Source organism: Aplidium turbinatum, chromosome 12 (genome assembly GCF_918807975.1).
Source record: "Aplidium turbinatum chromosome 12, kaAplTurb1.1, whole genome shotgun sequence".
Classification (NCBI taxonomy): domain Eukaryota; kingdom Metazoa; phylum Chordata; class Ascidiacea; order Aplousobranchia; family Polyclinidae; genus Aplidium; species Aplidium turbinatum.
Window position 1 is genome coordinate 14971683 of NC_137483.1, and position 23493 is coordinate 14995175.

At 37.0% G+C, this 23493-nt stretch overlaps 1 protein-coding gene across 1 annotated transcript; it reads left to right on the forward strand.

Annotated features, from left to right (window-relative positions):
• Positions 1-1495: 1495 nt before the first annotated feature.
• Positions 1496-16878, forward strand: LOC145781172 (uncharacterized). The gene is made up of 15 exons (XM_082592947.1): positions 1496-1505; positions 1757-1859; positions 2396-2518; positions 2810-2950; positions 3240-3389; positions 4026-4154; positions 4865-4972; positions 7008-7115; positions 7618-7725; positions 8865-8972; positions 12530-12646; positions 13325-13441; positions 13897-14016; positions 14476-14586; positions 15399-16878. The coding sequence occupies exons 2-15, from the start codon at positions 1787-1789 to the stop codon at positions 15410-15412; spliced, it is 1527 nt and encodes a 508-aa protein (XP_082449073.1). The 5' UTR covers positions 1496-1505; positions 1757-1786; the 3' UTR covers positions 15413-16878.
• The last annotated feature ends 6615 nt before the right edge of the window (positions 16879-23493 follow it).

Sequence of the window (23493 nt, forward strand, 5' to 3'; positions counted from 1 at the left end):
CTGTTAATAGCCAAAATTGCTAGGTGTAAGTTGACAGTTCAAGTTGCAGTTAATAAATATAGTTTTTGTGTAGGTTATATCTTATGTGATTTTAAGTTATTTCTGCACTTGTGCTGGAAATCCAAAAAGAGTCTGGCAACATTGGTAATAGAGAAAGATTTTTTAATAATATTAGGAGTTTTGTAATGATTTGAGATTCAGTTTCAAAGAGATATAAAATAAATTTAGCTTGGACTTCAAAATCGAAAAAAAAACATGGTCTCCAGTTCGCACGTTGGCAAGGCCTGTGTATGTAAATCGCGATAGAATGTAGGCCTACTAACTGTTAACATTTCTTGAAAAAATGTCGTTCAGTTCAGATGCAGTGGGAAGTACAGAAAAACTAGTCGGAAAACAAAATACAGTTACAAATGCTTTAGTAAAGTAGTATATGATGATGATCATGTTCGCTCTTCGTTTTCGAAGATGACCAACGAGACTGAATCAAGCTCTAATAGTCTGTGATTGGTGTGTATAGGTGCGTAGATGACTGATGAGGTCTATCTGTGCGGTGAAGCTTCTGTTGCAAGATAGACACGCTAAGAATGGTTTGCTGGAGTTCTTGTCCATGGCTCGAATCTTGCGCTGTTTCCGCATGGCTTCCGTTTTTGCTAACAGATAGTGTACGTTGTTTCTCGGCTGAATGAAATGAGACTGCGCCACGTTGGTCGTTCTGCGGCAAAGTCTTTCCAAGAATAAACGTCGATAAAAAATTCTTTTATGGAGGCTTTCAAAGAGTCTTTGAAACTTTTTCTTTGACGACCCACTTGATGTCTGCCGTTTGTAAGTTCTCCGTACCGTACATCAGTTTGTTTGGAATGCGATGGTTGGGCAATTGCCATCCGGTGGACGTGACCTGTCTATCTAATTTATACCTTCTTCATGGTGGCGAAAGTGCTGGGCGTGTTTGCTCTACTGAAGACTTCAGTGTTTGGAACTTTGTCTTGCCATCGAATCTTGAAGAGTTCGGAGGCAGAAAAGGTGAAAGTGGTTTATCTGCTTTTCGTGTCTCCTGTAAAGAGTCGAGACATCACACGCATAGAAAGGTGGTCAGCAACAGCTTTATATACTTTGAGGTATGTGGACAGCCTTATTACCTGCCTCTCCCACACATTAGATTCCAGTCTACCAAAGCCGATATAGATGCTTTGGAGATTCTAAGTAGCATACTACACAAGCGAGTGACTTTTTTATTTTATAAAGTGACTATGTTATTTTTCACTATGTTTTTTTTTTAACATTGTCAGTGGATTTCACGTTCATCTATCAAATTGCAGCCGTGGAGTGCCTAAATGAGTAACGACAAGCATGGGGAAAACATACTAACTCATTAGTTCAAACTAATAAATTCCAGCGAGTAAACCCGACATTTTAATATTAATTCAACGTTTTCAGACGTCTAAGTAGTGATCAGTAAGTCAACGTCTGCCGAACACATCATACAGTATCTCAGAACTCGTTTGAAGGTGAGTACCAACACGGGCTTCCTTGCTTTTCTGTTCAATAAAATTCAAATCTTCAATCTTAAACCGAAAGGTGAATACAAGAAAAAACAATCATTCGATTGAGCGTTTTACAAACTTGCACGCTCAAACCGCTGATGAGGCCTTGAGCAAAAAAGGCGAGACAGCAAACCGCTTGATGAAAAAGTATTAATGTTAATATAAATGGTCAAGTCGAGATTTTTTTTTCAACTTTTCTAATATGCAACTTTTAGTTAACACTGCAAGGAATTTTGTGCCAGAAGATGTTACCGCTAAAGACAATCGTCTTTGTACTTTTCATGTGCGTCTTTCATTCTTCGATAGGCAGCACCCCAGGTACGTACAGAATGACTGCATCTTTACAATTACGTAGTTATGACGTCAACTTGAAGACTAGAGCATCTTTGGAGAAGTTTTTCATTCAATGGGCATGCTCATTGAGTGCACAATTTCAATACACAATTTGCAATGTAGAATATTTTGCTTAAATAAATGTAATAGCCTACGTAGACAATTTAGACAGTTAGACATATTTGAAGTAATGTTTTATAAATTATTCCATTTTTTTATAAAGCACTTCTATAAAGCATCACTTTCAAACCACAGCAACTCATACACAGTGATGTATAGTGTGCCAACAGTTTTTTAATGCAGCAACATATAACTTCTAGAAGCAAATACTGTAGCAATAGACTGTTTTATTATTGTACATTCTACAATACGTTGACTTGTGTTTACGATGAAGTCCCTATAGTGCTCTCATCATACATAAATATAACAAAAAAAAAAAAAAAAACTGGCTAAATTAATCTATTAGTGTGATTACACTTTTTTTCATTCAACGTGTTATTTTGAACAATTTGCTTTTGTAGAAACTAACAGATGTCTGAGAACGCCATTTCCTTGCCACCAGAATGCTATCTGTTCAAGCTCTGGCAGCATGTACACTTGTAAATGTGGAGACGGCTACACTGGCAACGGAACGTTTTGCCAAAGTAGGTGATCATATGAAGAGCTTATCGTTTCAAAATTCCAACATACATTTTAGCTCGTGGAAACGCTTCTGATCTTTACAAGCTAACAACTCAATCATTTTTCAAATTAATTCGACATCTGCAGACATTGGATCAAACAAAAAAGCTTTTTTTTTTAAATTTTATCTCGTATCTTAATTAAAATATCGTATCTTAAATTTTATCTATTATCTCTGTCTCGAACAGTGGATTTAGTTTCAAACAACCCAAGTGGAAAGCAAACTACAAATTACAAAATCTTAATGCTCTTAGGAGTAAGTCAGGACCCAACTCCATCGTCCAGTCTCTGTCGTCCAAGTCCATGTCATGCATCCGCCATTTGCTTAAACGATCTCTACCAGGCGCGCTGTGTTTGCAAGGGTGGATACATTGGAGATGGTTTTACTTGCAGGAGTAAGTTTAAGCTTAAACTGTTTTGTATCGATTAGGACTTAGGTATTGAAACTTTGAAGCACTGATGCTGTTTGGCAAAACATTTATTCACTTCCAGTTTTTATGAGATATTTTGTAGGATACTTGAAGTCGGCATGTACAAATATGCCGTAAGGTGCACGCTAATTCTTACAAAACCAATTCAAAATTTTCAATAATTTGAGATATGGTTGTAGCTGTCTCACATTAAAGTCTTTATTTCGCTTGGTTCTGAGTTTCCATCTAATTTCTTTCCGTTTTTTTGTTTTAGAAATATCTTTAAATGCAACACCACGTCCTAGATTGAACCCATGTGATCCTAACCCATGCCATTCATTAGCCACGTGCAGAAATATCAACTATAGACCAAGCTGCATCTGCATCCCTGGATACAGTGGAAATGGCTTTAACTTGTGTACTTGTAAGTAGGCTACTTTACAAAGCTTTTCTTAACTTTTACTTATTTTTTTCACTTAATCTAAATCATTAGCCACTAAGCATAAGCCTGAATACGACAAAAACCTAAGCTGCTACAACAAATTTAGATTGTTTATTACTCTTCATCTATTGAGATATTCTTTGATGGGAATTTCATGTTTAACCTTGTAAAAAGAACATTTGATTGTTTTCTTTAATATTTGGCTATTCATAAAAGCAAAAGAGCACAATGTCGGTAGTGCAATCGGAACGCTTGCAAACTATTACAGTTAGATCCACTGACAACGAAACTCTTAAGCCGTCCATTTAGCAACCGTCTCTTTAGAAGTAGATGATGAAGAATCATGCAGCGTATAAGTTCATCGATAGATCAGCAGTCGGCGATTCTAATCAGCACATTTAAGTTGGGGCATAAAAAAATATTGTCCTTCTCAGATGAAGCTGCTTAATTGACAATTTGCTTAATCGGTGAATGCATCTATTAGCGTGGCTCTTACTTTTTTTTACATTTTAAATTACGGTTATTAAGATTTCATTTGAGTTCAAAGATTTTAATGTGCGTTTGTTTTGAATGCCCTCTTTACCTAAATACCTGCTGTTGTTTTGATGCTATTGATAGTGGACCCCCCACCCAACCCTTGCGACCCTTCGCCTTGTGCTGCAAATGCCACCTGCTCGATTAACAGCAGAGCTGCCAGATGCGATTGCAACCAAGGCTATACTGGAAACGGCTTTGTAGCATGCGTTAGTGAGTACTGCTTTGTATCTGTAGCGTTTATGAACTTGTTAGAAGTTATTGTGTTTTTCTTGTGTCCATTCAATATCACGACTTCTAAAAGCGCGACAACAGTGCTTTGCAGCTTTGCTGGTAATGTAGAGATATCTTTTGGCTTTGAACATTAATTTTAATTTCCAGTGCCAGCTATAGGCAGTCACGAAAATTGAATTGTGTATTTTTTTATTTTGCAAATACAGCACCAATTTATTTGCTAAAAATAATATTGTACAAAAGAGCTTTGGGCGAAATAATAAGCGATTACCTTAAACTTGAATTACCACAAAAAAGAGATTTAGTCGAATCGGTAACGATTCGTGATCATCACAACTTAATTTTGAACAGTGTGCTGCTAAGGTATATGCCTAGAGACTTTTGACATGTAAGAAAGAACAACCAATGTCCTTTTTTTTTCCAGAAAAAACAATGTTTGTGTTTTTTGTGCTAAAATTACCGCCTTGAGCGCTGCATTGTCTTATAGTCGTAATTAAAAACTTCAACGCAAATACGTTTTACTCAAGTTTTGTTATGCAAAACATGAAACTTGGCCACATATTTATATATGTGTGACTGGTATTTACATTTTTTGTGAACACCTGATAACTTCGGAGTAATAAAGACGCTGCAAATTGCAGTTGTTCTCTTCAAAAGCCTGTTTAATTTCTTAACTTACCCTTTTTTAGAACTCGATCCTTGTTTCAGCGTCAAATGCAGTGATAAAAATGCTCAGTGTGTTGGAGGAAAATGTGTTTGCAAGTCCGGCTATACCGGAAATGGCACAACGTGCACAAGTAAGCAATCGGTTTTAATGTTTTGTAAAATGTTGCTACAATATTTCCAATGGCGTTTATCTCCGTTATATTCAACCCTTTAACTGCCACGGGCTCTAAGAGCCCAAGCCCTAAAAAAATACACACTTTTTGCAATCACCATAACTCTGGTCTTTGTTTGCCAAACTGCATGGGTCTTACTTTTTTTAGAAAGAGGAAGACTTGTATTGTCTAAAAGTTGAAAAAAATTACTAGGTTTGTATTTAAACTTTTTCTGCAATTTTCAATTATTTACAGAGAATTTTTATTTTTGTGCAAAGTGAGGTTTATGAGGCTCTTTCGTCACATAAAGCATAAACATTAGGCCTACCATGACAACGCTGCGTGGAAAGCTTGACACTTGCCTGACGTCTAGCGGTGACGTTTACCTCAGTTTGAAGGTTTTTTTTCAGATATCTAAACGGAAACAAAAAAAGTAAAAAAAAAAAAAAATTTTTGTAGTTTGTCAAAAATTTTAGTCATTTAAGGCATTTAAAAAAAAAAATACACAAAATTTGTAAACATATTGGGCAGGGGGGGTGGTCGCTCCTCGCTGAAAAAAAACGTCGCGAATTTGGGCAAAAACGTCCAGTTATTTGGGAAAATCAATCTTACCATGATGTTTCGACGTCTCACTAGTTTATAGACTTTACATCATTGTTATAATTTACGAGATGCATTGATATTTTCCAATGAATGTAAAATGCGTTATCATCGATTTTGGAAACAATTGCATGTGGTATTGCAATTTGGGCAAATGATAAGTTTCAATCCACAACCGCAAAAAGTAACTGTAAAAGAGCACAGTTGGCAAACAAAAGTAAGCTTATCATTGATTTTCGATAGATTGCTATACATTGATTGATTGAATCTTTATTCTTGGACTGGGAAAGCTTCTTGCAGAATTTAATCCTGGCAGTTTCGTATACTTGTATAGGCTTTGAACCACTGACGCAGGAGCCAACCATATCAATTGTCGCTTCTACCTTTTTCTCGACCTTTGCTATGTTGACGTGTATTGTTTTTGATATGATGGTCAAAAACAAAAAACAACCGAACTGAAATGTAAGTAAGTTTATTCCAAAATAAACGTGCAATTGAAAGATTTGTGGTATCCACCAATTTCCCCAACTGCGCAATTAGGCATTAGGAATATTTCCTTTAACCGCGAAATCCTTGCTCTCGATCACGATTTTCGTCGGTAGCCTATGTTTAAAGTTGGAGTTTTCAACTGAAATTTATGTTTCGTAAAGTAGACGCAAGTAGCTAGAAGTGATTACCGCCAAAAAATATATATAACTTAGCTTATTCAGAATTAAAGAGTAGGCGAAGAAAAATAGTTCTTATTTATAAAACAAAATTCGTGGTTAGGGAAATCACTATAAATAGGTTGTCATTTTAGTTTTTTTCAATGCAAATTTACAAATGCTGAGTCTTTGGACTATCTTCATAATGAAAAGATTGAGCTACTTTTGGTCTTACCTTTTATTGAAGTTCGGCTGGAGTTTCCCAAATAATTTGGCGACATGGATATTCAGCAATTGTTATCCAGTTATTACTGAAGTCTCAGTTCAAATTGTTGTTGAATCCAGTTAGGCTTAATATATATGTTTTTGTGCCACACAAGAGTGTTTCAATTTGATGGTTTATTTAATTCGGACATAGACACTAGATAGGTCTAAATGTAGGTTAAACTTAAGTTAGCCTTGTTTTGCTACTGTACGTTTTGTTTCCTGTGTTTTCGTACACGGCCAAGTTATTATTAGACTGCACTACCTCAGAGGTTGTGAGTAGTTTTACGTTCTTGAAAATATGTATGCAAAGATAAAATTTGGGCAAACTTTGAATAATTTGGACAAATTTTGTTCGCCCCCCTAAAATGTTTTTCACTCCTACGGCTATGTTTATATTTAAGTGACTGGTATTTACATTTTTTGTGAGCATCTGATAACTTCGTAATAAAGAGCAGTCGTTCTCTTCAAAAGCCTGTTTAATTTCTTAACTTACCCTTTTTTAGAACTCGATCCTTGTTTGAGCGTCAAATGCAGTGATGAAAATGCTCAGTGTGTTGGAGGAAAATGTATTTGCAAGTCCGGCTATACTGGAAATGGCACAACGTGCACAAGTAGGCAATCAGTTTTAAGTTTTCGTGAAATGTTGCTACAATCCCTACTCGTTAAATTTAATGATTAGAAAAGTCAAACGTTATTATTACTGAAATTATTACTGAAAGACTAATCTCGCAGACTAATTTGTTCCTTAGTAACCACATAACATTTTTAATCATTTTCTAAAGTGAACTGCTGTAAATTTTACTGATACTATGAGCTAATAAGTTGTACTGAAGAGGGTTTAATACCCGAAATCGCGATCTGCAACAGATGAATATCAATTGGACTTTGTCATGAACATTGAATTTCCACCCAACATTTTCTATTTCTGTTTGAACTACATGTACTTTAAAAGGTCGTCAATATTACTGCATTCAATTTTTTTTCACTAAATTAGATGCTTTTGTATCTGCTTTATGCGGATCCTCTATTGACTTTACGTTAATCAGGGTTTAAAGTGTTGAAATTCTCTCTTTTTTTCAGTTATTATTACTATTCCCATTTGTTTGTCATTAGAACTTGACCCGTGCTTGATGATCAAATGCAGTGATGAAAATGCTCAATGTGTGGAAGGCAAGTGTGTTTGCAAAGCCAACTTCACTGGAAATGGCATAACATGCACAAGTAAGATCAGTAGCGTAGCCAGGAATTTTGAAAGGGGGGTTTTGACGACCCAGCGGCGGGGGGTCTGGGGGGCCCCCGCAGAAAATTTTGAAAAATTACTTTGAATTTGGTGCATTCTGAGAGCATTTTCAACAAAAATGTGGGTACGAATATTCCTGTAAAATGGTGCTGTCCGGTGGCATAGCAAAAGGATAAGATCATGTTTTCTTCGGCATTTTTCGGAAATAAAGCTAAGTCTCTATGTTTTGTTGTTGCTAATTCCTGGCTGAGATGTTTGAATTTTTGGTATTGGCAAAACTCGTTCTTTTAATGCAGTTTTGGATAAAATTAGGCAATTTTTTTTAGACTGAAAGCATCATTCTCAATATCGTGACGTCACACGCGTGCCAAAGGGGGGTTGTAACCCCCAAAACCCCCCCTTTGGCTACGCCACTGAGTAAGATGTTAGTTATAAACTGGCCTTCTATTGCTCTGATAGGTCAGTTGATTAGATAAATTGAGCAAAGCTGCCCGTAGAGGCTGCCTGCTTTGCAAATTTTGTAAAACTGTTGTTAAAACATGACTGAAATTTTCTAAAAGGTAGGCCTAAGAACCTTTCGGGCAGTGAAAGAGTACCGTAAAAAATATGAAAGTCAAAGAGTACCGTATATATAACCAGACCGCATCTGACGGAATCTATGGCTAGAGAAAATTTTTATTTCTATTTTAAGTCACATAATATTTTCTAAAAGCAATGCAAAAAAATAAAATTTAAATTTTATGCCCTAGTAGGCTATATACATGTACAAAAACGTTGATTTTTGATGTTGGCCCATTTGAAAAACTATAGACAAGAAAATTAAACAAGTACTACGAAGTATCGAAACTTGACATGCAATTACAGAAAATTATATTGAAAAAAGCCCAAAACAAAAACAAGGTGTAAAGAAGTGCAAAATTTACTCCAGTAAAGTACATGGGCTACAGGGTTTGTTTTTGGATCATTATGTGGCCGAATAGACCAGCACCAAAGATCTACAAAACTCTTGCTACAACTTCACGCTTTGCTGCAGAAACCAGGCACGTAAAACTTTTATGAAAACTGCTTGGTCAAATTTTGCCGATTAGTATGTTAAATAATGCTTTACTTTTTTCTTCAGAGCTTGATCCTTGCTTAATGGTGGAATGCAGCAATGAAAATGCCCGATGCGTCGATGGGAAATGCGTCTGTAAATCCGGTTTCACTGGAAGCGGCACAATGTGCACTGGTATCATAGCTATCAGCCTACAAAACCTACTTCATATTTAGTTTGTTTTTTAATTACCCTCAGTTAAGAAGACAAACTATTGTAAAATAAAAACGTTACTTTTACCGAATGTGAACTTTAGCTTTTGTGTTTGTTACAGCAAAACAAAACAAGTTATTGAGATTTTTAACATAAACTTTGGTTCCTAAGGTAGAAGTTGTAAATCCCCAGTGGTGGTCACAATTATAGGTGTTCACATTAAATCATCATTATCATAACCACTAAACCTCACAATTAAAGTAAGTTACAATACATAAAACTCAATAACCTTAAATTTGAACTGCAAAATTTAATCACTAATTCAGAAATCATGAAACGAGACTAAAAAAATTTCGTATCTGCTGCCGCAGAAACAGCCTAACAATCAGTAATAGTCTAAATCAGTCGTTTCTAACCTGGGGTCCGCGGACCCCTTGGGTAGAGTGCATCAGTTGCCCCTTTATTTTTGAAAAATTGGAAATTCAACTCGGCCCTTAGTAGTTTTGTTCCCATTCACCAAAAAACGTCATAGCCAAAATTTTATTGAATTTGAACTTCATTAAAGAGGCCAAGAGTAAACTCGAAATTTTGTAAAATTAACGCATCCGTTATCACAGTATGTACAGCAAGGCAAGAAAAGAAAAGTGGAATAAATACACAGTTACACTGTAACTTCCATATTATGGTTATGTGTAAGAGCAGCTTCTCAGGCTGTTCAAATCGTAAATCAGTGTGTACATAAAACAAAATATAAGAGGTGGAAATGTTGAAGTGATGTCATTAAAATTAGAGAATTGGACGTCAGTGAAGCACTTGACTACTGACTATATGCTCCAGGCCTGTGAATTACTTTGAATTTGGTGCATTCTGAGAGCATTTTCAACAAAAATATGAGTATAAATATTTCTGTAAAATGGTGCTGTCCGGTGGCATAGCAAAAGGATAAGATCATGTTTTCTTCGGCATTTTTTCGGTAATAAAGCTAAGTCTCTATGTTTTGTTGTTGCTAATTCCTGGCTGAGATGTTTAAATGTTTGGTAGCCTATTGGCAAAACTCGCTCTTTTAATTCAGTTTCGCTTAAAATTAGGCAAACTTTGTTTTAGAGACATAGAGACTGAAAGCATCATTCTCAATATCGTGACGTCACACGCGTGCCAAAGAGGGGGTTGTAACCCCCAACCACTGTAAACAATGATACTACGACATATACAGTACGATATGCTATAAAATAGACATTAAAACAGCCATGTTTATCAATAATTTTTGCTGGAGTGAAAATTGCTAAGCATGCAAAGTAAACTTGAAATCTGGTTTAAAACCCTGTATGCAGTGTCCATGACCAATTGGATATTTGTATGTTTGCAGACATATAGCCACAGTGCATATAGCCTACGATAATTGATTAAAATTATGATGAAGACTAAAAACTATAAAACAATACAGGCTTCAGATTGTTTCAACTGACGTCATTTGGCTCAGCGTTGGTTTCAGCTGAGCCAGCTCCAACAAGTGTTGCTATTAAAATATATAATCGATGGATAATTTCAATTAATAATAACAAAAAATAATTTCCCCCCCCCCTCCGGGATAAGTTAAGTCCGCTAAGGGACTAATATCAGCTGTTTAGAAACATATCAAACCATTCAACAATTTTTCACAAAATTTCAGGGGGGCCCGGGCCCCTTGGGCCCCCCATAGATCCGCGCCTGCAAACAACGGTTATTTCAACTGCATATTATACAACGATTAGTTTGTTGATTGTTCAAAGACAATAAAACATTGTGAAAACTCCACAACGTGACCGACGGATATTCACAAAATAGCTTTAAACATCAAACTTTGACTTGGATGTTGACCCCCTCAATCAAATCCGATTGACAAAATATTTCACATCCTGTGTTTTTTCATTATTTGGAACAAAATTACCAAGGGCCGATCAAAAATTCCAACATCGGGGCAACTGATGCACTCTACCCTTTGGGGGTCCGTGAGAAAGCATTTGAGGGTCCGTGATTATCTTGATGAATTTCGGAAAAAAGGCGATCTTTTTACTTTCATTTCTCTCTTTAAATTTTCCTACGTTGAAAAAGTTTCGGCATGGCACTGTGGGTCACCTTAATATTCAAATACTGCTGACATTTCTTGAACAATTCATTCATTTTTTTATTTGAGCAATTTGCCTGATATTTGCTGCAAGAGTCATAGCGGCAATGCAATATGACACAGTACAGTATAGTTGAGGAGCATAATTATTACAATAGTCGATAGTATGTTAATTAAGTTTCAAGCAAAATTTAGGTAGGGGTCCGCAGAATTAATAATTTGTCTAAAGGGGTCCGTGACAACAAAAGGTTGGGAACCACTGGTCTAAATGGAAATTATTAGGGCAACTTGACGCTTTTGGGTGTTAAAAGAATAGAAAGCAGAGGCTCCGTTTCTGAAAGCAGAGGCTCAAACGACGACGACAACATAATAATGCAAAAAGTTTTTACTAACTCACTGCTGCAACATTTCGAATTCGCAAAGAAAAAATCATACTTGAACTTGAATGAAAACTTAAATTTAATTTCATTGATTTACCAGCTGGTTATATGTTGTCAATGTTACTGATTGTGTTACAAACCTAAGTATGACAACAGCGTATGGGGCACAATATTCGCTACAGATTTCCACCAATCAAATTGTAAAGACAAAAACTTGAATCACAGTAGGCTATATGCTACTATAGAACGTGCTTGAATTAAAAAAAAAAAAAAATAAAGACAAATGATATTGAAAATATTCAGCTGACCAACAAATGTAGAAGGAAGAAATTTCTAAAGAAAGCAAGATTTTCTTTCCGCATTCAAATTCCTATATTTACATGAAAGCGTCGTGTCTTCTTTCCTAATCTTACTATTCATGACTTTATTTAGTTTAGATTCACTTGCTTATTCAGTTAGATTTCTCACGTAAATAGTGACAAAGCGGAAGTTGCTTTTTGATAAGTTATTTATTAACCAACAATGAAATGAATCTTTGGAAATGTGTCAAATAGATTTAGTAACAATCACACTAATTTATGTTAAATTTGTATTTTAATTGAGCTGTTTAAAGAAAAGAAACTTGTCAGCAATCTAAGAAACAGAGCCTAAAAATATTCATGTCAACAATGAATAGTTTAAAAGCTTGACTAAAATTTTGATATAACCTACAGTAGGCTACAAACTGAATGCTGTTGGAGAACGTTACCGCTCAACAATTAAAAAATTGTAGTTAACATTGCAGGAGTTTTCCGCTTGCATTTCGTTCCAGCCAATGCTTTTGTCAATCTGGATAAAACAAAAACATTCATTCGTCACTCCGCAAATATTCACATATTTATTTCTTGTATTTTGTTAGGACAAAATTGTAGACTACAAGTATAAAACGTATTTATGTTATAGTTATCGGGACCTAACTCACACCTAGTTTCCGGAGAGAAGAAATTTTGTTTTTAACTTACATACTTTTGCAATAGCTTACAGCAAAAAGTGAAAGTTAAAGATGTTTGTTTCAGCAATAAATCCATGCGACAGCAATCCTTGCAACGAAAACGCTCATTGCATTCGCACCAATGGGTCTTTCGAATGTGAATGCAAATTCGGATATTTTGGAAACGGATTTATTTGCAAAGGTAAGTGCCTCAGGTATGGAGAAAGCACGTGGGCCTGGGCCTACCCACTTTATTTTCTGAGTGGGCCTGGGCTACTCACTTTTGAAAGCCAAACTTCTTTGAAAAGGTACCGAAAACGGAAGGCAAGTATTAGGAATGCAACAATGGTATAAGGGGGTCTGGGGGGTTTCGCCCCCCAGAAGTCAGATTGACTTTTACTGCTGCATCTCTGGGCCCACCTACTTTTAAAATGGTTCCTCCATGCCCGGTAAGTGGTGTCCCTTAAGTATGCCCGAGCGCAATCATGACCCTGTAAGTGCCCATGGCGCAATTTATATTATAGCCTAACACTTTAATATTTTCGAATTGACAAAAGTTCGATTTGATCAAAAAGTACTTGTGACCTATACCTACTATAGTCTGAAAATATGACCTACGTTTTCCTTATTAAAAACTGAGGCTTAAGGCTGATCCTGACGCTCAATTTGCTACATCGAAAATATGAACCTGTTTGATAACATTCAGTTGACTAATTCAAGCCAACAGTTTGAGAGTTGCCATAATTGCTTGATTTTACCATTTCTTTATTCGCGAACCTGGATGCTTTTTTAGTAAGCTACTGTATCAAAACTGATTTTAAAAAAAACAAAAAAACATTGTAACCTTCCAAAGGCTTACGCTACTAATATTTCCACTTAGCCATCGATCGGTGCAAATGGAAGCACTGCAGCATGTATGCAAAATGTACCCTCGACTTTTTTACACCTGTTTGCACCTGCGTGGATGGTTTCATTGGAAACGGAAGAACCTGTCGACGTAAGTTTTGCTTACGCAAAAACGCCAGTAACTTTAAAATAATTCTACAGTCAGTGGCTGATCTATGGGGAGGTGGCGAATCGAAATAGGTTCCCTCTCCCTAAAACACAGAAAAGTAACTTTATTCATGGTGTATTTTCAAGATTAGATTTATGTAGACCTACGCATTATTGGGTTTTGTTAAAATTGCCCCCTCCCCTCCGGCTACTTGCTGAGCCCGTCTCTGTCCACAGTAGGGTCGATGCAACAACTACAACAACTGTACCCAATTACGCTAACAATTGCATTAATAACAATGTAGCAAAATAAGACACGAAGTATACTTGCTTGATTGTTCGAGTTGAGTCTTGCAGCATACTTTTCCTTTCGTTTAAAAGCTGTTTAAAGCCTATATGTTTAAATGTCTATAGTGACTTAAAACATCAAGATTTGTTATTTCAATTAATTTTTCGTAGGAGATCCTTGCTTTGGAATCGATTGCGGCCCAAACGCGTCGTGCTCAGCTTTAGCACCCTACCACATCCCAACATGCGCATGCGACAGAGATTTTTTTCAGTTCCGGAGCTTTTGCATACGTAAGCCATTGCTGCGCGCTTTCAATGACTTTTATCCTCAGTGTATTTCTTTTAATTGCATGTCTTATAATTTTTACGAATCCATAGTTTACGCGAGAAAATATTTATTCAACCTCTTAAGTAAATTGGTACCAGTATAAAAGACTTTCGACTTTATATCAATTCTTTGTTAATTCGTCTTATTCTTACATACAAAGTGTTTTTGGTGGAATGGAAAAGTTAAAAATGATTTAATTTAACTAAGATAGATTGAATCATGGAATTGAAGTAAAATCATCTACAGTACAAGGATATCACTTTGTTTATCAATCAGTTTATAGGCTGTTCATCAATCGTAGATTTGCTGTCCTGAAGCCTACATCAATACATCATGTGCAAAGATACAAAATGTGTTCTACGATTCATGATCTTTCTAAACTTGTTTCGTCTTGATCGTTTGGTGCATTTCATTTTACACAGCCCGAGATTCCTGTCGGTATCGATGCGGAAAGTTTGGAAGAGACTTTCCTTGCTTTTGTAACCCTTCCTGCAAAAAGCATGACAACTGCTGTCTCGATTATGACCAATTTTGTAAGTGATGGTTTAAGAACGCCAGAGACTAAAATGGTATTTTTGTTTAGACATTTTAGTTCCAGACAAATATATACCTGGAAGGTTTCTTATTCATATCGTATCGGTACAGAAAATGTTTAAATTTCGCCACTACACCTGTTCCACAAATCGATTATTTATTTTACTTTAGTTGATTTAATAAATTTATTGATGGAAGTGTTTGATGCAACAATGAGAAAATAAATGTCGCGCAGTAATGTAGCATTGGGTGCTTTCACACGTTGCTACTACAGTTGGTTAAAAACAGTTCATCGAAATATTGCAGCTAAACATCCGATAAAACTTTTTTGTTGAAAAGCTTGCTGACAAAAATTACCGACAAATATCTTGCCGGTAAAGTTCATCTGGTAGATGCAACCCAATAAAACCTCTCTGATAAATATTCTCTGGCAAAATTTTCGGTATTTATCTCCCCGATAAAAATAACTCTTATCAACAGAATACTGATACCAGGATTATTTTCAATCAAAGACATTGCTGTTGTGACAAATTAAAGTGGCAATAATGCCGTGAATCGTAGTCCTATGGATTGTCGTTTCAATAAACTGTCACTGAACTTCAATATAAACTCAGCAAATATCTACCAGGATCGCAACATCGCGCTTTTTACTTTAAAATTGTTTTCTTTGTGTAGTACAGGTCTTGTATACTGTACATCGGTTGTTGGTGTACACCGAATGGTAGGCTGTGAAGCTCTTTTGTTATTATTATTCGGCTAACGTTGTATAATATGCTGTCTACACTTAAAAATACCTTTTACATTGTTCTAGGTTCGTATCAATGAGAAGCTAGAGCGGTCAAGAATTACCAAAAACGGAGGACTATTGTAAACCATTACATACAATTACATATCTCTCAGCTGCCACTTGGATAAACTTGAAATGTCTAATGTCTAGGACCTATTCAAAACAAATCACAATTGTTGTCATTTAACCATTCAACTATATAGACTCATTTTTGGTTTGTAGTTGTATGTTTCACACAAGTTTTGATATGTAGAAGAATTTGTCTTCGTCTTGTCGATTCGCTCGATTTGTGATATTTTTTGTCAATTTCAGCAAAAATCATGTTTCCTGCTGCTTACGTTTCAGGATGTTTATTTCACCACCGTTTAATTGGTCAATGCATCACCACTTTATATCTCCAAGAAGCATTTTGTTTGTTCGAATAGTAAACTAAGTAAGAATTTGTAATTAATTAATAATAATTAATTACAACAATTCAATTGGATAGAATCTATGTCATATCTCAACTCAAACAATTGAATAGAATAATATAGATGATAATTAGACTAACTATCATTATTCTTGGATGAAGCAGTTTACCCGGACACCCGCTGCTGGACTCCGCTAGAGCAACACAAAGAGTTAAGTATGAGTTTCGTTTTAACTGAAAGAGTCTTTATGAGTCTAAATGGAGTAATTATAGAGTTGTAGGTTAAAAAAGCTTCCAAGTTAAAGTTAAAATTGCTACTTTTCCAGTTCATCTCGCAAAGCTAATCGATAAGGGGATTTTACAAGAGCTGTAATAGAAAAAAGTAGTAAGCTATATTCAAATACAGTGATCTAGATTAAAAAACCTCATTTTTGAATAATATGATCGTTCATTCATTGTAAGCCTACATTTCAGCAGTTAATCAACATTGCTGTTTCAATGACGCATGTGATATCATTCCAAATTCTGTTAGCGTATTAGGCTACCATTACACCATGCCGCCCTTGCTTACTCAACCGCCATGACCCATTGGAACTTTGCAACAAATTCCCGACAGCTGAGTTAAAGTGCCTGACTTTATGAACAAATAAACTTCAAGATCAAGCGATGCTGGTTCAGCTCTCAAGGTGTGCGCTTGAGCAACGCATTTCAAGATCAGCTCTTCATTCAATGGCACCTGGTGAATGAAACAATTCACAGATAACAACAGTTCAACAATTAGAAGCTTTACTCTGTCAATCTCGGTGACCGGGCCTGCGTCAGTGGTTCAAAGCCTCTGTATGCAAAACTGCCAGGATTAAGCTCTCAAAGAAATTTTCTCAATCAAAGGATGTACGTTCAATCGCATTTGAATAAAATTTGACATAGTCATCACGGGGTCATGGCGTGTTATGATTGTTATGACAAGAATTTTGCGTGCAGTTGTGTTGGCAAATTTAAAAAAGAAAACTACCATTAAATGCTTTGTGTGCATATGCATTTTTCCTTTACGATCGTCCGTTGAATTATCCAGTCACCAAATACACTGTAGGCTATTATGAATCCATTGGTGTAATGCATTAATTTTGCTAGAAAGAAAACAAGCTACATTTGTTTGAAAGTTCTTTCTTTTGTTTTCAAACATTGCACAGGGTTGCCTTTCGAGTTAATAATTTTTCTTTTAGTTTTCTTGATTTTCAGCAATACGTCTTTGTGCTCTGCATTCTGCAACATACCAGACAGGTGATCACTAACACGTTCTACCTCTTCGAAAAAGTCGGTTGTGTCCGATTAAAAAGCACCACAGATAAAAACATATTATAAAGATAAGATCAAATTAAATAGCCTAACTAAGATGTGATTAAATGACTAGCTATGACTGAATGAAAACAGAATCGAATGCTCTCGATGGGAGTCTTCCGGTTGTCATCAGACCGCAGTAAAGGCGGAGTGGTGAGACGAAGCCTTGTAGAAGCTTAGGTAGGGCTCTGGAAAAGATTATTTGGGCCCGGTATCCAATAAGATCTTCGAATCTCAAATCAAGACACTTCTAAGAAAAATACACTGTCTCTAAAGAATACAGGGTTGCTTCTTTAAGCTCCCGGGCTCTTTGGAAATGTTACAGGCTTCTAAAATCATGTCTGGCGTGGTTCCACAACTAACCCTTGAGCTCTCCTGTCAACACTAATGGGCGTAGGTTACCTATAGGATATAGGCTAATTTGTTTCAAGAAAAATGTCAAAGCGCAATTGCGTCTACTAATTGCACTGTAGGAGAAACGACTCAGCTTTATTAATGGTTTAGTTTTATGGACTGACGTATTGTACTGTAATATTCAAACATGAACCACAGCACGCAACTGTTTTGGGAATACAAAGAGTATAAGCATTTATTCGATTCGGTATGGCCTGTTATACGAAAAACTGAAAAGTATCTTTTGAAATCAATTAGAAACGCATAGGTCTACTTGATTATTACATTAGTTACCTGTCACTAAGTCTTGTAACTATAGGCTATAGGTCATTGATTGATAACACTTCATGTTCATGTCGTTATCCACTAGCGTAGCGTTTAAGGGACACGTGCCCCCAATCATTTTGACGTTACAGTGTTTTTTTTTATCACTATTTAACAAAAAAATTTTTTCGTAACGTTAGTTTAAAAATGTTCTGAATTGTGAAATATTAGGTGTGTGGGGGGATATGGGGGTCACCAATCACTTAAAATTGCGCAGTTCATGCAATTGCAACTTTTTTGTTTCGAAAACCCGAATGCAAGACAAAAAAAGCCATGACAATCCAAGAATGCGTCATTAATGAAGTTGGTATTCTTTACAACATTGTTAGTTTATTACCAACCAAGTGTTTACAAACGCATTTATGACATCCTTATCGTTTTTCGGTCACATCAGAGTTTTGATCGTTTTTCATCTTTTAGTTGTTAACTAAGTAAGAATTTGCTGTTTTGCTATGTGCAGACTTAACTAATTTTAAGGAAAAAAACATTTTTATACGTTGCATTCTGCATTGCTAAAATCTTTATGTTTTGTAGTAACGCGTCAACTGCATCATTGAGGAGGATATCTGAACTTTTTAATCCTTGTATTGCCATGATGGCTTTCTTACATTTTTCTTTATCACTCATCAGTTCAAATTATGAAATCTAATCATTTTGCCTACATTGAGGTTAAGGATGGAAACAACAATTAGCTGCAGCCAAAAGGTTTTCGGTGACGGAATTTAAGTAAAAAAACTTCTTAATTTTGTGCCTACTTTAAGCTTATTGGGCTGCATGAAGCAAAACTAGGCTAATATCGACCTAGGCAAACAACTTACAGTTTATAGTGATTTCATCATGTTTCAGCAAAAGCAATCAAACTTTGTTTTCAATAAACTTTATTTATTGTAAAATTGTGGATCAATGCGATCCAACTCAATTTTGTCCGTGGTTGTTTATTGATTTGTTTGCAATTGATTTGCTTCCAATGACGACGCTGGTTCAAATTAATGAAGCTTAAGTTGTAATTGTTGAAAAAAATATTTGACAATGCTGGTTAACAATATGACATGAACGGTCGAAACCAGGGCCGGTTTAAGGTTTTGATGGACCTGGGGCTCTATGGTAATCTGAGACCTGTATTTCATTCCCTTTATTGTACCAATCACAATGAAAATGAAATAACAAAGATTATAGCGGAAGTACAGTCTTGATATTAGTGAAGCAATGTTTTTGCACTCTCTGTTCCAGACAATTGTTCACCTAATCAAACGTCATATAAAAACCGTTCAAGTCTACTGAATATTACGTCATGGAAATTCCTAAAACATGTGCCAAAATTGCGCCATCGTTCGTAAGACTGTGTCAAACCGGTTTAAACCTGTTTCAGTTTGAAACCTGTTTGGACATGAAATGTTGCGTCGCGCTACTGCTGGCGTGCCTTTGAGTTATCACAAATTTTTCTGATTCATTCTTGAAGTTGTTTGTTGGAAGTCGGTCGCACATTTAACTGGTTTATTTGGTGCTTGCTAGCTGGACAAACTCTCCGTCTTTTATCCAAGTAATCTGTATCGTAGTGACAGTTTTTAGAGGTGCAAGGCGTTGCATCTCGATTTCGATAGCCGCGGGCTAATTTTACAGGAATACACTTTTGAAAAGACGTTTCGAAAGAGTGTTTATTTTTCGGTCACCTACATGCAGACGAACGGATTTGGGAATCTTATGTTACAATTTTCCCACGAAGAGATTATGGTTTACCGCTGTGACCATAAAAAATAAAAGACGAGTTCTTGTCAGTTGGTAGGTCAAGAAGAAATTAAAGCAAGAAAAATAAAAAACGAATTTGTTAGCTGGTAGGCCAAGAAGCACTTGAAGGCATAAAAATAAACGACGTGTTTGTTGTCAGCTAGTGCAGAAGAACTAATTAGAAGTACAAGAAATAATAAAAGAAGATTTATTGGTTGGTAGTCTACACTCTTACAGAAGCAAAGAAAAGTAAAGACAATTCTTCTCAGTTTGGTACAGAAGAAAAATAACTTTGACATTCATTGGCAAGAAAGAAGATTAAAAGACAATCCATCTGTGCTTGTAGATTCAAGTGGAAGAATCCAAGCAAGTTTTGTGGACTTTAGGACTTCATACCCGTACAGCTACGGTATCGTGCATTTAAATTCTTTTTTGTATTTTTACGGTCTTTGCAGTTAAGTTTTTTATAACTACTGTAGCCTAATAATTTTGTGTGTTTGTGTAACTTAATTTTTTTAATTGTTAATTTAGCCCCAACATTTAATATGTCTACACTCGGTGGCGACAAGGACTCGACCGCCGTAGACTCGACTGAGTTTAAGCCTGATGATGTTCTTTGCGGTCGGGCAGGCCATTCTGGGGAGGGACCCAGTAACGATGAGGCTAAGTCAGTTCGAGAGGCCCGGCATCTTAGACGGGATAATTTGACTCAAATTGGGAAACTTTCTGTAGCCCTAGGTTCTTTGAGTGATAAGCAGGAACTGTTAATTTTTAGATCTACGTTATCTACTTTAGAAGAGGAATTACGGCATTTCCATGCTCTTTTGACTAAAATCTTTAACTCTGCAATCTTGGCAGAACTTCGTGATAGGGTAGATCCCTAATTTAACTCGTTAAAAAATAACTTTGAACAAAAAGAAAGTGAGTTCTCAGATATGTTGGATGCTGACATACATCCTGAGGATAGCGCCTCAAATGTAAGCACTAGGATGTCTAGGACTTCGTCTCGGATAGTGGCACAAATTAACCTGCAGCTAAGACGAGAGGAGCTCCAGATACAAGCTGAGGCCGAAGCGAGAGCTGCTGAAGCTGCCGCGAGAGCTGAGGCCATTCGAGCTGAGGCTGCCGCGAGAGCTGAGGCCGAAGCGAGAGCTGCTGAGGCCGCCGCGAGAGCCGAAGCGAGAGCTGCTGAGTTCGCACTCAAAGACGCTCAGTTGAGGGCTGAACAACGTAAAGAGGTAGTTTTAGCTGAATATCGATCAGAGGTGGGCTCTCGGCGTAGCTCTAAGAAGGGCTCTTCTAGGCATTCCAGAAATGAACATCAATCGCAGTTTAATTTACATAACCTTTTCCAAACGCCCGTTCAACCTGTGAGTGGACCAGGGCAATCCACACGTTTTCCAGCTGTTTCAGGAGGTCTCGGGGCCGCGGCTAAGGATCTTCCGAATGCTGTAGAGCCAAGGTCTGTGAATTACAACCGAACTCCTCCCCCAGAGCGTACAGGTCACGGGGCCGCCATTAGTAGTAATGCTTTGCCCCCTTCACAGTTTTCTGCGCCGCTAGGTTTTGATCGCCCAGCTACACGTAATTTGGGTGGTTGTGAGAGGCGTATCGCGTCTCCTGATTTTAACGTGTGTGAGGATCGTGATCGGGCTGTGCACGTGACTGAGCCCACTCAGCCCCTTAAGGGATATAGCTTGTCTTCTCCCGCTAAATCGAGTTCTCAACAGCAGGATTGCTTTTTTGAATACCAAAATAGTAGGACGTTTTTCGATAAGGCGGCCTTGATTGGTTACGATGGTAATAATATGCCATTTATCTTCTTTAAAAATCGTGTTACGGCCTTAATGGCAGCTTCGCCCTTTAAGGGGACTTGTTTGACTTTGTTACAAGCAGCTTGTGTTAGGACAGCTGCGCAAACGATTGCTAATTTGGTTTCTGACACCCCTGGCTTGTCAGAGGAAGACAGGATAGAAATGTCGTTAGCTCGCTTGTCCCAGCGTTTTGGGGTTCGTGGAGGTCTTTTCGCAGAACCAGAAATTAGAAAGTATCGCTATGGTAGCAAATTGACTTCGACCTCTTCCAGTGATCTGAAAGAGTTTAAAGATGAATTATCACAGTGTTTGCTTTACGCGCAAGCTTATGGTCAGCGTGACAAATTGGAAGGACGTTTTGTCTTGGATTTGGCCAGGGATATCTATAACTACGGGATTGGAAACTCTATTTAGTGCTATACATCAGTAGGGTCATCACATTACTACGACTACAAAAAGATTAACAAAATAAAATACCGACTAAAAGATATACAAAATTCGATTTTACAATAGTAATACAAAATGTACACTCACATTAAATTTAATTCATGTATAAAAGTACATTTACGCTGCTAGAAAAAAAAACAATGAATCCAAAAATGAATGAATGCAACGAGTCCAAAAACCGTCTACTGTTGTTCTTTATCATTTTGCGTACTGCAAATCGGATCAGAAGTAAATGAGGAGTGTTCAGCAATCAGTAAGCTAAAATATGCTGTTGTATCATCAACTTGTTCACATACCAATCCAGTATAAAACCAATTCGTTTACGATGTCATTAGAAATAAAACCAATAGTCATTCTGGAAATTTTTTAAGGAGCAAACAAAATACAACAGGACTGCACTCATGAATACAAACAAATAAACAAACCAGACAAGCGTAGACCTTACAATTTATAGCAGGTGAATTAATTGTTACACTTTTGGTTGTTCGTTTAGCTTACAACTGGCTGCCCTTTAAGGTCAATTTATATGATTGTTTATCACAGCAGCGCACAAAGAAAAATGACCCTACTGGTGTATAAAGTGGTTTTCAGTTTCACAGAGTTTCCAATCCCGTAGGTATAGATATCCCTGGATTTGGCTAAGCGACTCCCGTTTGACGCTAAGCAGCGTTATCTTGACTTTTTAGGTGATCAGTATGGTGGCACTAATGAGCTTACTTTTCAGAGTTTGTTCGATTTTGTTGTACGAGAGGAAACGCGTAAGTCGACTGATTTTAGCATTATGCTAATGGGCGATTCTGGTGAGTCGCAGCATTTTAAAAAGTTTGGCAACGAAAAATTGCCTTCATGTCCGGTTAGGCAGACGTCCGTAAAACCCCACGATGATGTGATGTCAGGGAGTTCGCAGTACTCGACTGTTGTTGGCGCACCGCGCGGTGGTGAAGCCAGACGTAAAAACCTACCGGCATGCATTTGTTGTTCGTCACGTGGTCAAGTTGAATATCATTTTTTGTCTAATTGTAAAGAATTTTTGCGCTTGACACCTAAAGATCGGAGAGATGTCATTGTGAAAGCTGGCAAATGCTTGAATTGTTTGCGCCAGCATATGGTTAGGGATTGCGTTCATGCAAATAACTGTCGTAAGTGTGGGCCTAACAACGATAGGAAACACTATTTTCTTCTGCATGATTTTTATGTGACGTCACGTGATTCTCTGGATTCGGTTGGGAAAGATGATGCTCGTGCCAGAATTCCTGTGCGTAATGTTAAGATTGGAAATGTTAAAGCAGCCTTTAACCGCGTTACTGCTGCTCGTGTTTTGAATCCAATGACTGGCAAATCGAAGTTGGTGTATTGTCAGCATGATCCTGGTTCGCAGTTGACGTTTGTTTCGAGTGATTTGGTGTGTGAACTTGATCTTAAACCGTACGATAAAGCGTCGTTTAAAATGGATACCCTGGCTGGTCAGAAAGCTACTTGTGCTGACCTTGTCAAACTCAACATCCAGTCGTTAGAGACAGATGAACTGTTTTGTGATATAACTTCGGTGGTTAACCCAGCTTGGGCTGACGATGTTAAAACTTTACCGCATAAACAAGATTTAAATGGTTTCCGTCATTTTCATGACGTGAATATGTTTCATTTGAATGATTGTAGTACTGTAGATGTA

What these genes read in the sequence shown, in the direction of transcription:
- LOC145781172 (XM_082592947.1), top strand. Translation starts at nt 1,787, where the DNA reads ATGTTACCGCTAAAGACAATCGTCTTTGTACTTTTCATGTGCGTCTTT. An exon ending in TTCGATAGGCAGCACCCCAG is followed by an intron (nt 1,860 to 2,395) that starts GTACGTACAGAA and finishes TTGCTTTTGTAG; the next exon opens with AAACTAACAGATGTCTGAGA. An exon ending in CAACGGAACGTTTTGCCAAA is followed by an intron (nt 2,519 to 2,809) that starts GTAGGTGATCAT and finishes TAATGCTCTTAG; the next exon opens with GAGTAAGTCAGGACCCAACT.